Source organism: Carettochelys insculpta, chromosome 3, assembly GCF_033958435.1.
Source record: "Carettochelys insculpta isolate YL-2023 chromosome 3, ASM3395843v1, whole genome shotgun sequence".
NCBI classification, from domain to species: domain Eukaryota; kingdom Metazoa; phylum Chordata; order Testudines; family Carettochelyidae; genus Carettochelys; species Carettochelys insculpta.
Window position 1 is genome coordinate 202,911,152 of NC_134139.1, and position 15,368 is coordinate 202,926,519.

The window sequence follows — 15,368 nt, forward strand, 5'->3', positions numbered from 1 at the left end:
CCTGATGGTCCAAAGGCAGCTGGTCTCAGCTGATAGGCTCGGCATGGGGGAAAGCCCCTCGAGGGTCATCAAAGCCCTCACGCGGGTGCTGGGTGCCTGGGTTTGGCGTGGTGAAGCTCTGGGTGCCATGGAATGGACGGCAAGACGGCCAGGGTGGGACAAGCGTGGCTCACTCTTCTCTCTCCCTCAGGTCTGCCCTCGTCCCCTCCAAGTACTCCATGACGGTGATGATTTTCATCATGATGCTCAGCTTCTACTACTTCTCTCGCCATGTGAGTGGTTCCTCCCCCTCCTGTCCTCAGCCGTCTGGGGTCCCTGGCATTCTGCCAGCACAGGGCACTGGGGCACAGGGCCCCTTCACGCTGCACTGCCCTAGTGCAGGGTGGTTTCACTCTGTCCAGGCAGAGCCCCTTCTCTCTCTCAGCTCTGAGCTCTCTGGTGCTCAGACGTCCCCTCCCAAGTGACGGGTGTCTCTGCCTCTTCCTTGTCCATCTCTGCCCTCCCTTCTCATTGGAGGTTCCTCTTCTTGCTTGTTCCTTCACTAGCTCCCTGCAGCCCAGCGCTGAACTGGAAGGGCTGGGGTAGGTTTCCCTCCCCAGACCTCATTCCCCCCGGTACTTGCACGTCCCTCTCCCCACGCCACCTGTTCTCCCTTTCTCTCTCCCTGGCCCTCCTCCCCTGGTCTTCACTGACTGCACTTGCACTCCCAGTGCTCTGGCTTCTTGACGGGGCCTTGCGAGGTCTAGCGATCCCTCTTGCATGGGACTCTGGCGTGGCCCAGAGATCCAGGAAGAGCTGCGTCCATCTGTTCTGTACCAAGCTGCCCTGCATGGCTCTGGGGTGGCCCAGGATTCTCTGAAACAGCCGCCCTTTGCGCAAACCCATAACCCACTGCCCTGGAGAGCTCCCACTGGTGGGTGTTGCAGTGACTGCATCATGGCAGCCGAAACCTCCATGCAGGGGAGCTAGCATGGCACAGCGAGGGGCAGTGGTGTTGAGTGGTTAGAGCAGAGACCTGGCTGGTGGGACTCTCATATTCCAGTTCTGACTCTGCCACAGAAACGCCCACGGTGCTGTAAGCTAACCCTGCCCCAGCCCTGTGCCTCCGTGAGCCCATGGGCGAGGTTGCTGTGCTTGAAGCTTTGGGAGGCCCAGCCTGACACAGGGGCACATTCCCCTCCTGCAGGTGGAGAAGTTGGCCCGGACGTTGTTCCTGTGGAAGATCGACGTCCATGACCAGAAGGAGCGGGTGTACGAGATGAGGCGCTGGAACGAGGCCCTGGTCACCAATATGTTGCCAGAGCACGTGGCCCGGCATTTCCTGGGCTCCAAGAAACGGGATGAGGTGAGAACAGGAGAGCCAGACACCATGACTTGGGGAGAGCTGAAGCTTCCAGTCTACTCCTGCTGACTTCCCAGCTCAAGACAGAGCAACCAGCAGTGGAAGGCACCCTCCCTACGTCCCACACTCAGAGCCAGTGCTAGGTCGTTCCCTGCACATATGCCTCTGCAGCTGGGCCCGGCAGCACTAGGACCTTGCTAACGAGGGAGTGGAAAGTCTGGTCCATCTTTCCGCTGAGTGGAGATCAGGGTGGACAGGCTGGCAAGCAACGAGTTCATCCATGTGCGGAATAAAATGTGTGCACACCGAGGCATGTGCCATCAGTAGAAACACGCTGCTGGCTGTCGGCGGCTGGGCATGCTCTGCCAATCAGCTGGGTGGCACCTGACTCTCTCCGACACAGCTACCCAAGCGCTCAGCTTACAGGAAACAGGGCTTGCAACCCCTCACCGCTTGGTGTAATCCACAAACTTTACGTGCACATTCCTTCTGAGTTAATCTAAATTGTTGATAAAGATGTCGAATAGAACCAGCCCCAGAACTGGTCCCTGAGAAACCCCACTCATTATACCCTTCCAACGTGACGGTGGACCATTGATAACTACACTCTGGGCAAGGTTATCCAGCCAGTCACATACCCACGTAGGAGCAGTTCAACCTAGGCTGTATTTCCCTTTTCTGTTAATGAGAAGGTGGTGCAAGATTGTATGAAAAGCCTCACTGCAATCTAGGCGTACCACATCTACTGCTTCCCCCCATCCACGAGGCTTGTTACCCTGTCCAAGTGCAGATATACCCTTTAACGGCCTAGAGGCACAGAAGCTGCAGGTTGAATTAAGACAAAGGGTAGCAGAAGCACTTGCATTGTCCAGACATTGTCCATCGTCTATTAGCAGGAGGCTTGGGCTGCCCTGGTGCAATAAGTGGGTTGGTTACGTGGCCCGCTGGGTGCCTTCCTGTGGCTGGATAGAGCTGCTATAGTGCACTACGCCACAGGACACTGCGGTCCCCCATGCCAGCCAGGTTTCTGGTCCCACAGGAGCTGTACAGCCAGTCGTATGACGAAATCGGGGTCATGTTTGCCTCCCTCCCCAACTTCGCTGACTTCTACACGGAGGAGAGTATCAACAACGGTGGGATCGAATGCCTGCGCTTCCTCAACGAGATCATCTCGGACTTCGACGCGGTGAGTCCAGGCCCAGGGCCGCAGGAAGTGTTCAGCCAGGGCCCTGTGAGCAGAAACGAGCCTGGCATAGAAAGTACTCTTATTAAGTTTGCAGATGATACCAAGCTGGGAGGGGTTGCAGCTGCTTTGGAGGATAGGGTCATAATTCAAAATGATCTGAGTAAATTGGAGAAATGGTCTGAGGTAAACAGGATGAAGTTTAATAAGGACAAATACAAAGTGCTCCACTTGGGAAGGAACAATCGGTTTCACACATACAGAATGGGGGCAATAGTAACAGAGAGGAGGCCGTGCTAGTCTATACACTATCAAAACAAAAAGCAGTCAAGTAGCACTTTAAAGACTAGCAAAATAGTTTATTAGGTGAGCTTTCGTGGGACAGACCCACTTCTTCAGACCACAGCCAGACCAGAACAGACTCAATATTTAAGGCACAGAGAACCAAAAACAGTAAGCAAGGAGGACAAATCAGAAAAAGATAATCAAGGTGAGCAAATCAGAGAGTGGAGGGGTGGGGGGGAAGATCAAGAATTAGATTGAGTCAAGTGTGCAGACAAGCCCCTATAGTGACTCAGAAAGTTCCCATCACAATTTAAACCATGTGTTAATGTTCCAAATTTGAATATAAATGTCAGTTCGTCCACTTCTCTTTCTAAAACGGAGCGATAATTTCTCTTCAGTAACACACATACCTTGAGGTCATTGACAGAATGGCCCATTCCATTAAAATGTTGACTAACTGGTTTGTGGATCTGGAGTGTTTTGAGGTCTGTTTTGTGCCCGTTGACCCTTTGTCTAAGGGAGTTAGAAGTCTGTCCAATATACAAAGCATCTGGGCATTGTTGGCACATGATGGCATTTATGATGTTAGTAGAGAAGCATGAGAAAGTGTCCGTGATTCTGTGAGTAACCTGGTTAGGTCCAGTGATGGTATTTCCTGAGAAGATATGTGGACAAAGCTGGCAGTGGGCTTTGTTGCAGGGAAAGGTTCCAGGACTGGTGTTCCTGGGGTATAGACTGTGGCTGTTAGTAAGGATCCTCGTGAGGTTGGGAGGTTGTCTGTAGGAGAGAACAGGCATGTCACCCAGGGCCTTCTGGAGTGTAGCATCCTGATTAAGAATAGGTTGTAGGTCTTTAATAATTTGTTGCAGTGGTCTGAGCTGGGGGCTGTAGGTGATGACCAGTGGTGTTCTGTTCTTGGCTTTTTTGGGCTGATCTTGGAGTATCTGGTTTCTGGGTATTCGTCTGGCCCTGTCGATTTGTTTTTTTACTTCTCCTGGTGGGTAATTCAGGTTTATGAATATTTGGTAAAGTTCTTGTAGTTTTTGGTCTCTGTCAGTTGGATCAGAGCAAATGCGATTGTACCTAAGAGCTTGACTGTAAACAATGGATCTAGTCACGTGTGCAGGATGGAAACTAGAAGGATGTAGATAAGTATAGCGATCAGTAGGTTTTCGGTACAGTGTAGTACTGATCAGGCTATCCTTGATTAGTACTGTAGCATCCAGGAAATGTATCTCTTGCATGTTGTAATCGAGGCATAAGTTGATGGTGGGGTGTAGACTGTTAAAGTCTCTGTGGAATTCTTCTAGAGCCTCTGTACCATGGGTCCAAATCATAAAGATGTCATCAATGTATCTTAAGTAGAGGAGTGGTAATAGGGGACAAGAGCTGAGGAATCATTGTTCCAGGTCAGCCATAAATATATTAGCATATTGTGGGGCCATGTGGGTGCCCATAGCAGTTCCACTAATCTGGAGGTATAAATTGTCCCCAAAACGGAAATGATTGTGTGTGAGAACAAAGTTACAGAGGTCAGACACCAGATTGGCTGTGGTGCATCAGGGATGGTATTTCTGATTGCTTGTAATCCATCTCTATGTGGAATATTAGTGTACAGAGCCTCTACATCCATGGTGGCAAGGATGGTGTTATCAGGAACTTTTCCGATGTTTTGTAATTTCCTCAGGAAGTCGGTGGTATCTCGGATATAGCTGGGAGCGTTGGTGGCATAGGGTTTGAGGAGGGAGTCCACGTAACTGGATAGTCCGGTGGTAAGGGTGCCAATACCTGAAATGATAGGGAGTCCAGGGTTTCCAGGTTTGTGGATTTTGGGAAGCAAATAGAATAATCCAGGCTGCGGCTCAGATGGTGTGTCTGAGTTAATGAGGTCCTGAGTAGCAGCAGGGAGTTCCTTCAGTAGTTGTTGTAATTTCCTTTGGAATTCCAAAGTGGGATCAGCAGAGAGAGGTCTGTAAAATGTGGTGTTGGAGAGTTGTCTGGCTGCCTCCTGTTCATAGTCTGACTTATTCCACAGTCTATACCCCAGGAACACCAGTCCTGGAACCTTTCCCTGCAACAAAGCCCACTGCCAGCTTTGTCCACATATCTTCTCTGGAAATACCATCACTGGACCTAACCAGGTTACTCACAGAATCATGGGCACTTTCTCATGCTCCTCTACTAACATCATAAATGCCATCATGTGCCAACAATGCCCAGATGCTTTGTATATTGGACAGACTTCTAACTCCCTTAGACAAAGGGTCAACGGGCACAAAACAGACCTCAAAACACTCCAGATCCACAAACCAGTTAGTCAACATTTTAATGGAATGGGCCATTCTGTCAATGACCTCAAGGTATGTGTGTTACTGAAGAGAAATTATCGCTCCATTTTAGAAAGAGAAGTGGACGAACTGACATTTATATTCAAATTCGGCACATTAACACATGGTTTAAATTGTGATGGGAACTTTCTGAGTCACTATAGGGGCTTGTCTGCGTACTTGACTCAGTCTAATTCTTGATCTTCCCCCCCACCCCTCCACTCTCTGATTTGCTCACCTTGATTATCTTTTTCTGATTTGTCCTCCTTGCTTACTGTTTTTGGTTCTCTGTGCCTTAAATATTGAGTCTGTTCTGGTCTGGCTATGGTCTGAAGAAGTGGGTCTATCCCACGAAAGCTCACCTAATAAACTATTTTGCTAGTCTTTAAAGTGCTACTTGACTGCTTTTTGTTTTGAGAATGGGGGGAGACTGTCTAGGAATGACTACATCAGAAAGGGATCTAGGGGTCATAGCAGACCACAAGCTAAATATGAGTCAACAGTGTGATGCTGTTGCAAAAAAAGTAAGCACGATTCTGGGATGCATTAACTGGTGTGTTGTAAACAAGACACAAGAAGTCATTCTTCTGCTCTACTCTGCGCTGGTTAGGCCTCAGCTGGAGTATTTTGTCCAGTTCTGGAAACCACAGTTCAAGAAAGATGTGGAAAAATTAGAGAAGGTCCAGAAAAGAGCGACAAGAATGATTAAAGGTCGAGAGAATGTGACCTATGAAGAAAGGCTGAAAGAATTGGGCTTGTTTAGTTTGGAAAAGAGAAGATTGAGGGGGGACATGATTGTGGTTTTCAGGTATCTAAAAGGGTGTCATAAGGAGGAGGGAGAAAACTTGTTCTTTTTGGCCTCTGAGGATAGAACAAGAGGCAATGGACTTAAACTGCAGCAAGGGAGGTTTAGGTTGGACATTAGGAAAAAATTCCTAACTGTCAGGGTGGTCAAACAGTGGAATAAATTGCCAAGGGAGGTTGTGGAATCTCCATCTCTGGAGATATTTAAGAACAGGTTAGATAGATGTCTATCAGGGATGGTTTAAATAGTTATTGGTCCTGCCATTGGGGCAGGGGGCTGGACTCAATGGTCTCTCGAGTTCCCTTCCAGTCCTAGTGTTCTATGATTCTATGATTCTGCAGAGCAGCCATAGGGCGTCGCTGGTGTTGTAAGTACTGTACAGTAGGACTTCAGAGGGGGACACCTCGGGGAGGCAGGTAGTTTGTAACTCTGACCGCCCCGAGCAGGCGGCTCTGAATTAACCCAGCTTTCTAACCTCACCCTGTGGCCTCAGACTGCTGGTTTTAATCATCGGCATGTAAAGGAAGCAAGCAAAGAAACCATTTCCTGACCGCGTCAGATCTTTCCCGCCCGTAGCCAATGCTTAACGCGGGACAATGTGGTTGCTTGCTTTCGGTTTGCAGGGCTCTGCTGATGCCTGGCTGTACCCTCCCGTTTCCAGCGGGGACGTGTCACCGTGGGGTCCGTCCCTCTGAGATCTGCTGTACCTGCAGCTAGTACTGGTCTGACAGCCAGTCCTGTAGCCTAGGGGTGGGGAACCAGTTTTGGGTCAGGGGGCACACGTGAGAAGCCCCTGCCCCAAAAAATAACCCCCCAAGCCCTTCACTGATGTGGTTGCCAACTGAAAACAAACAAAGCTGAGGCTTCCCTCATTCCCCTCACACACCATCCCCAGGGCCTGGCGGGGTGGAGGGGGGCTAAGTACATTTTATGGCTCCTCTAGGCTCTGGAAGGGGGCCAAAAATGAGGGGTCATTGTGGGAGTGACTAAATGGGCTTGGGGTGTGGGGGGGTCTAGGTGAGAGGGGGTGCAGGAGCAAGCTGGGGGTGGCGCTGAGCAGAAGGTACAGGAGGGGGTGGCAGTGTAGGGGGTGCAGGAGTGGGCTGGGGTGGCTCTGAGCAGGAGGCGGTGGCAGCGTGGGGGGGGTGCAGGAGTGGGCTGGGGGTGGCTCTGAGCAGGAGGTGCAGGAGGGAGTGGCAGTGGGGGGGGTGCAGGAATGGGCTGGGGGTAGCTCGGTGCAGGAGGGAGTGGCAGTGGGGGGGTGCAGGAGTGAGCTGGGGGTGGCTGTGAGCAGGAGGTGCAAGAGGGAGTGGCAGTGGGGGGGGTGCAGGAATGGGCTGGGGGTGGCTCTGAGGAGGAGGTGCAGGAGGGGGTGGCAGTGGGGGTGCAGGAGTGGGCTTGGGGGGTGGCTTGGTGCAAGAGGGAGTGGCAGTGGGGGGGTGCAGGAGTGGGCTGGGGGTGGCTCTGAGCAGGAGGTGCAGGAGGGGGTGGTAGTGGGGGGGTGCAGGAGTGGGCTGGGGTGGCTCGGTGCAGGGGGTGCAGGAGTGGGCTGGGGGGTGGCTCGGTGCAGGAGGTGCAGGAGGGAGTGGCAATGGGGGGGGTGCAGGAGTGTGCGGGGGGGGTGGCTCGGTGCAGGAGGGAGTGGCAGTGGGTGGGGTGCAGGAGTGGGCTGGGGGGTGGCTCAGTGCAGGAGGTGCAGGAGGGGGTGGCAATGGGGGGGGTGCAGGAGTGGGCTGGGGGGGGTGGCTCGGTGCAGGAGGTGCAGGAGGGGGTGGCAGTGGGTGGGGTGCAGGAGTGGGCTGGGGGGGTGGCTCGGTGCAGGAGGGAGTGGCAGTGGGGGGGTGCAGGAGTGGGCTGGGGGGGTGGCTCGGTGCAGGAGGGAGTGGCAGTGGGTGGGGTGCAGGAGTGGGCTGGGGGGTGGCTAGGTGCAGGAGGGGGTGGCAATGGGGGGGGTGCAGGAGTGGGCTGGGGGGGGTGGCTCGGTGCAGGAGGTGCAGGAGGGGGTGGCAGTGGGTGGGGTGCAGGAGTGGGCTGGGGGGGTGGCTCGGTGCAGGAGGGAGTGGCAGTGGATGGGGTGCAGGAGTGGGCTGGGGGGGGTGGCTCGGTGCAGGAGGTGCAGGAGGGGGTGGCAGTGGGTGGGGTGCAGGAGTGGGCTGGGGGGGTGGCTCGGTGCAGGAGGGAGTGGCAGTGGGTGGGGTGCAGGAGTGGGCTGGGGGGTGGCTCGGTGCAGGAGGGAGTGGCAGTGGGTGGGGTGCAGGAGTGGGCTGGGGGGTGGCTCGATGCAGGAGGGGGTGGCAATGGGGGGGGTGCAGGAGTGGGCTGGGGGGGTGGCTCGGTGCAGGAGGTGCAGGAGGGGGTGGCAGTGGGTGGGGTGCAGGAGTGGGCTGGGGGGGTGGCTCGGTGCAGGAGGGAGTGGCAGTGGATGGGGTGCAGGAGTGGGCTGGGGGGGGTGGCTCGGTGCAGGAGGTGCAGGAGGGGGTGGCAGTGGGTGGGGTGCAGGAGTGGGCTGCGGGGGTGGCTCGGTGCAGGAGGTGCAGGAGGGGGTGGCAGTGGGTGGGGTGCAGGAGTGGGCTGGGGGGGTGGCTCGGTGCAGGAGGTGCAGGAGGGGGTGGCAGTGGGTGGGGTGCAGGAGTGGGCTGGGGGGGTGGCTCGGTGCAGGAGGGAGTGGCAGTGGGGGGGTGCAGGAGTGGGCTGGGGGGTGGCTCGGTGCAGGAGGGAGTGGCAGTGGGTGGGGTGCAGGAGTGGGCTGGGGGGTGGCTCGATGCAGGAGGTGCAGGAGGGGGTGGCAATGGGGGGGGGTGCAGGAGTGGGCTGGGGGGGGTGGCTCGGTGCAGGAGGGAGTGGCAGTGGGTGGGGTGCAGGAGTGGGCTGGGGGGGTGGCTCGGTGCAGGGGGGGGTGGCAGTGGGGGGGGGTGCAGGGTCTGGGCGGGAGGATTTTGAGTGTGGGATCTGAAGGGAGGGGTTAGGGTGAGGGATCTGGGAAGGAGGGACAGGAGCATGGTGGGGGTGGGGGTCTGGGCAGGAGGGAGGGTGCAGGGCGGTCTAGGGGTACAGGATCCAGCTGGCGGGGTGCAGCTGAGCTGTGGCACACCCCAGTGTGCACATGGCTTTGGGTACCCCCACCCGCTGCTAGACACGTCCCTCTGATGCACTGATTGGCCAGAATTTTGACCAATCAGAGCGGGAGGATAAAGCCTCCCGGAAGCACTGCTCCTTCCCCCGCCCCCTCCCTCCGTCCCCAGCTGGGGGAATGAAAGTGAGTAGCAGTGGCACTGGGCCGAGCCCATGGGCTGGATCTGGCCCAGCTTGCCTGGCTCCGGCCTGCAAGGCTTGGGGTGTGTTCCCTCTCCCGCAGTGGGTCAGATATGGGGGACAGGGGCCCCGAGCCTCAGGAGCTGGATCCAGGCAAGCCGCAGGCTGGGTCAGGAGGGTTCCCCACCCCTGCTATCGCCTCACTACTTCTCTGCCTTGGAGGCGCTTTTCAGCCACTCTGCATCAGAGTGGCTCTGTCCTTGCAGGGTTGGCGGCAGCTGCCCTGGCCCCTGTGCTTTGGGGAGGGGGCAGAAGGGCCCAGGACAACTTGCGGGGCTCCAGCAGCAAGGACCAAGCCCACCTCCACACTCACCAGCGGCAGCAGGAGCTCTGGGTGGGGAGCCACCGAGCCTGGCCTGCTATGCTCTGCCCTTCCCCAGCCAGGTCGCTCGGCCTCGCTGCAGCTGGGGGTGGGAGCAAGGCGCTGGGGCTGAGCTGGGCTTGGGGAACGTGGTGGGTTGGAGCCAGGGTACTCCACTTGCCCGTGCCTCGGTGAGTGCACTCCCCTGCGGGCAGGGCAGAATAGGCAGGAAAAGAGGCAGAGGGGAGCAGGGACCGGGTTTGGGGAAGGGAGTGGGGTGAGGGTGGGGGCGGAGGGGGTTGTCCCAGGCCCCGTGCTCCCCGCCACCCCGGCACAGCCCTGCCTTGTGTCCACGGGTTTCTCTCCTGTGTCTTTCAGCTCCTGGACGAGCCGCAGTTCCGGTGCATCACCAAGATTAAAACCATCGGCAGCACCTACATGGCTGCTTCTGGCGTAACCCCTGACGTCAACACCAATGGCTACACCACCACCACCGTCAAGGTACGGGGCCAGCAGCGGGAGGGAGGCGCGCGGCAGTCACGCTGGGCGGGGGGGGGCTGTACAGGCAGGCCTGGTGGAGCCAGGAGACGGGGCAGGCTGGGCGCTGCCTGCCCCCCTCAGGCGCTGCGCTCTGCCCTGCCCTTGCAGAAGGAGGAGCTCTCGGAGAAGGAGCGCTGGCAGCACCTGGCTGACCTGGCCGACTTCGCCTTAGCCATGAAAGTGACGCTGATGAACATTAACTACCAGTCCTTCAACAACTTCATGCTCCGAATAGGCAAGTGCTGCTCTGCGGGTGGGACTGGAGTCTGCTACCGGGGGGCAGGGGGTGTCCAATTGCTCAGCACCCCCTCCCCCCCCCCGTTCCCCACCTGCCCGGTGCCTGTCACCTGCCTGTGGCCCTGCTGACCACCCCCGCCCCCCCCGGCACCTTCTGCCCATGGAGAAACAGTGCTTCACAGCATTTGGGACCTTGCAGGAGGGAGTGGGAGGGGCAGGGACCCGGCACACTTGGAGGGGTGGGAGGGGGCAGGGTGGGGGCTGAACAGGGCTGGGAGGTGGAGCAGGGGCTGGGGAAGGGGTGGGAGGGGGCAGGGCTTGGGGAAGTGGGCGGGTGTTGAGTATCTCCCAGCTGGCGGAGAAGTCAGCCCGTGTCTGTATATACCCACTCTGAGACCCCCCCAGCCAGGGAGCCACATAGGCGCCAACCCGGCCCTGCCATGCAGCGCACAGGGCTGTCCCTAAAACCCAGCACTCGCTTTCTCGCCTACATTATGTTTCTTTAGGGCAGGGCTCAGTTATTGTCGACGTACATGTTCTCCATGCTCAAGTCCTGGCCTGGCCTGCGCAGCCGCAGGTCAGCTGGCTGAGCACTCTGCTGTCATGGCAGCTGTACTGTCCCGTGGTTAGAGCTGGGCTGAGCCCCAGCGACACTCCAGCTCTAATCCTGGCCCTGAGCATGACTTGCTGAGACTGGACAAGTTGCTTTCCCCCTTCGGGACCTTCTGTTTCCCCGTATGGCGCTGCTGCTAGTACTTAGCTGGGGCGTAGGAGTGACTTTGTCTGCCCAGAGCTCTGCAGTGCTGAGTGGTTGCGTTCATAGCACTAGGAAATGGCACAGCCCGGGTAACAAGCCCAGCCCCCTGTGGGGGCAGGGGGCAGGCCCCACCAGAGCATGACGGCACAAGCAAACGGATACAAACCCCTCCTGGCCGCAAGAGAAGCCGGCCTGCTGGACTCCAGCGTGCCACAGCTCAGCAAGCAGCTGGAGCGCAGCATAGGACATGACCTCTGAACGCCTACTGGCCACAGAAGCAATGGCGGAGCTGAGCCCAGCCCCACCGAACCTGTGCCATCAGAGACGTAGTTATCAGTCTTTTGAAGAAACTACTCAGCTAGAAGGGGAAAGCCGGGCCGAACGACGGCCAGACACCTCCCCGTTAGCCTGGCAGGAGACTGGGCGAGCTGCTAGCACCAGGGCAGGTAGCGAGTGCCTGATGGGTAGGGAGCCAGCAGCATGGAGACAGGGAGCCGATATGGGCTGGGGAAAGGCCCATCGCCACATGCCTCCGGCTGGAATGCTGCTGCTAAGACACATGACCGTAAAGCACATGCTGGCACCCTGGGGGCGGGGGGGTGTACTGTGCCCCTGGGCACGCCAGGAACATGCCGTGGGTGCTGGGCGCCTGCCGTGTGTATTGCGGCTGTGCCTATGACATGCGGTGCGGTAGGGGTGGTGGGCTCTGCGTATTTGTGCACTCAGGACCCGGTCGTAAAGCCAAGCTCTCCTTGTGCCCGCTGTGTAGGCATGAATAAAGGGGCAGTGCTGGCAGGCGTGATCGGCGCCCGCAAGCCGCACTACGACATCTGGGGGAACACAGTGAACGTGGCCAGCAGGATGGAGTCAACCGGTGTCATGGGGAACATCCAGGTGGGTGAGCACACCCCCATCAAATGCCAGCTGGGGACTCATAAAAAGAGGAGGTTAGAGTGGAAACTCTTAGGTAACCTTAACCCTAGGAAGAGACCAGCGCCAGGAGACAGCACGTGCACTTGGACAGGCAAGGTGGTATGAAGTATGGCAGCAAGAGAGCCTGCTTGTAGCACTGGAGAGGGGAGCTAACTGCTAGAGCCAGGTTTGGAGCATGAGGTCTTGTGATTGGTGGGGGGCTGCTCAAGGCAATGGGGTGGGTGCAGAAAGGAGAAGGGCAGCTGGGCATAAGGGAGAAGATGGGGCAGAGAGGGAGACACAAAAGCAAGTGTAGTGGTTGGCAGCTGGGGAGTGAGGGGGAAGAGCCCTGTGTTCTAGGGCTGCTGCATTGGTCCCTGAAACCTCCCAGGTGACTTTCTGCAGCAACACAGCAGCTGGCCCTTGAAGGAACGGGGCTGTATAAATGCTTCATGCCCCGAGATGGAGCCTACAAGCCGCGGGCGAGGTGTTTGAAGGGGTGTGACAGCCATTTGCAACAGCACTGCCCAGTATGCACAGCCACGTGCGTCACGACTGCTCCTCTGCGCAGGTGGTGGAGGAGACGCATCTCGTCCTGAAGGAGTACGGCTTCCGCTTTGTGCGCCGGGGGGCCATCTACGTCAAAGGCAAAGGGGAGCTGCTGACCTTCTTCCTGAAGGGCCGGGAGAAGCAGGGCTCTTTCATCAATGGCTCCTCAGTGACTCTACCCCACCAGGTGGTGGACAGCTCATGATGGAGCCGGGCTCCATGCTCCCCCTAGCGAAAGAGCTCCAGCATCTCCCATTGGCGAGAGGCCAGCAGCTTTGAGTGCCCAGCGCTCTAGAACCGAGACTATAGTAACACCTCTCATACCAGTGTCTAGATTTAAGAGAAACCAACCCCTGGCCTGATCCTTTTTCCCTGGAGGTTTATCTTAGAGGAGTCTGCCTGACTCCAGCACCACACCTACAGGTTAGCAGATGGGGGAGGGACTGAGCCACATCTACAGCTCAGCGTGCTGCCTTGTGCTGACGTGGGGCCACATGGTGGGAAGGTGGAAGCCCTCACACAGCATTTCAGGAGTTCTCACCCTTCCAGCGAGCCCCTGTACACCCTGTGAGTGTAATGGAGAGAGAGATGGCAGGGATTTAATTTAGGGCCACCGATCCAACCTCCACCTTCAGGCATGTTGCCAAGAGGTTAAAAACTCAGGGTGGGCAGCGAGAGGAAAAATCTCTGGTGTGCACCAGAATTAACCCAGGAGCACTTGGGTTTTCCGATGCTCGTCCTAAGCCACCGTTGCTAGGAGCTCAGAGAGTGCAATATATTTCCTGTTGACGCGGAGGTGAAGAAATAAAAACCAATGTTGTGTATTTCAAATATATAAATATATATATATAAAAAGATACAGATTGACATTTATATTTTTAATTGTCTCTTAGACTTTATGGGCGGATTTCTCTTTCCGCTACTGCCTTGCACTCTGCTCTCTGCTGTTGTCACCTTTGCTGTTGCTTTAAGGAAGAGAGGGACAGGTATTGGCAAAGAACAAGACTGTTTTATTAAAGCCTTCATCTAATAGTTTGTTTGGAAACAAAAGCCGTGTAATTATTTCTCTAGTTTCCTGAATAGAACAAGCTGAGTTTAAAAGACAGCAATTTCATGTCTAGTCTATGCTCTGTCCTAGGCTCGGGGTTGTTCAAGCAACTCAGTCTCACCCCCCTGGAAGGGCGCCACTCAGGCACACCCGGGGTGGCACAAACCCTCACATGAATTTTCACTCCTGTAAATAGCTTCTCTGAACAGTGAAGCTACTGAGGACAAGTACTACAGGTACTTTGTAGGCACATCTCCTGGAGAAGCAGCAGTGAAGTCAAGGGGTACCCAGGACTTAGTTCACCTTTACTACCCTGCACCCAGAGGTGGCTTTTTTCACGTGCATGCCCAGCGTGATTAAACAGACCTAGATTTCTAGCGTATGCCTGGCATAAGCAACGTGCTTCAAGCTTACTCAAACAACGAGAAGTCCTGTGGCTCCTCCCAGACTAACAGATCTTTTGGCGCATAAGCTTTCGTGGGCAAAGACCTGCTTTGTCGTCGGCAGCCGACACTGCCTTTACTCCCATTGGGCATGCCGCCCTATTCCAAGTGGGGGGGTAGCTTTGCTGAGCTCAGAGCAACCATTTATGGCAGGGCAGAGTCTGAGCCCAAGAATCTCAAGGTCAGTACAGCCATCACTAAAGAGTGAGCTTCATGAACCACTGCCTTGTAGCATCACTCGTAGCTGTGCAAAGTGGGTGGCTACACTCCCTGTCCACAGGAGCACGGTCTGCTTGTTAGAGCACCTGCTTAGGCCTTGGAAAAACTGGCTTTGAGGCCCTGTTTTGTGAGCCTGTCTTGGGGACGCTGCAAGTCACTTCAGAGGCATTTGGGCCCCTATTTCCCCTGCACATCTATGATCTGGACTGGAGTCTCATGGGCTCCTCCTCACCCAGCTTCAAATAAGGATAACGTGCCAGTCTTAAAGAGGGATTGTGATGAACAGAGTATGGGGAGCACAGGTAATGGGAGCCTAAACAGGACCTGAAAGGAAAGGTTTCTGCTGAGACTCAGCTTCAAACCCCACCACGACCAGGCTCACAAGGGGTGGGAAGAACTGCTCAGAAACACTTGCACCTCCCAGAATTCGCAAGTGGCAGGCAGCCCGGGCCTTGGTCACACTGTCCTAGTCCCACTGCCATGGTGGTCCCAGCAGCTTCCACGGCTGTCTCCATTGATGGGGACCTGTGAAAGCAGCTGGGAACAGAGGGACTAGGGCTGTTCCCTCTCACACGGGGCTACTGCAGAGAAGGAACAGGAGTCAGGCACCACCACGGGAAGGGCTTCTCAACCATTTTCTCTCTCAGCCCCACCCCAATCTGCTAGACACCTCCACAGCCCACCTGTGCCACAACTTGTTTTCTGCATATAAAAGCTGGGGGATAGGAAGCAGGGCAACTGCTTGGCACAGGCCTCTGCACAGGGGGTGGGGGCACAGCCCCCAGCTTTCTTTTCTTCCCCCACCCCACCAAGTGCCCCATTCCCACAGCAGATGGGGCCAAAGCTCCCCCAGCTGGGCATGTGACTTTCACCCTGACTGGGGTCCTGGGCCCTCACAGCCACAGCCAGGCCATAGTACAAACCAGGCCAGAGCCATGAACCCTCCATCTGCCCTGAGCAAGGGGCCTTCTGGGCAGCGGCATGGGCAGGGAATTTCCTTTTTCACCACCACCACCCCAGTGGTGGGTTCACAGCATGCCCCCCTCCCCCCCAGCTGCCGGGGCTCCCAGCCAGGCTCCAGCTGCCAGCAGGAAGGGGCCCCTTATTC

At 56.4% G+C, this 15,368-nt stretch overlaps 1 protein-coding gene across 5 annotated transcripts in view; it reads left to right on the top strand.

Annotated features, from left to right (window-relative positions):
- ADCY3 (adenylate cyclase 3) overlaps positions 1–14,872 on the top strand; it is a 98,406-nt gene extending 83,534 nt beyond the window's left edge. For 2 of the 5 annotated variants that reach the window (XM_074991438.1, XM_074991440.1), the window contains 7 exons: positions 191–272; positions 1,187–1,345; positions 2,382–2,528; positions 9,934–10,056; positions 10,204–10,330; positions 11,859–11,983; positions 12,573–14,872. In XM_074991438.1, coding sequence (XP_074847539.1) covers positions 191–272; positions 1,187–1,345; positions 2,382–2,528; positions 9,934–10,056; positions 10,204–10,330; positions 11,859–11,983; positions 12,573–12,755 — 946 coding nt within the window. In that variant the 3' untranslated portion in view covers positions 12,756–14,872. The remainder of the gene's footprint in view (positions 1–190; positions 273–1,186; positions 1,346–2,381; positions 2,529–9,933; positions 10,057–10,203; positions 10,331–11,858; positions 11,984–12,572) is intronic. The other 3 variants (XM_074991441.1, XM_074991442.1, XM_074991437.1) reach the window with 2 other exon arrangements.
- Positions 14,873–15,368: the final 496 nt, after the last annotated feature.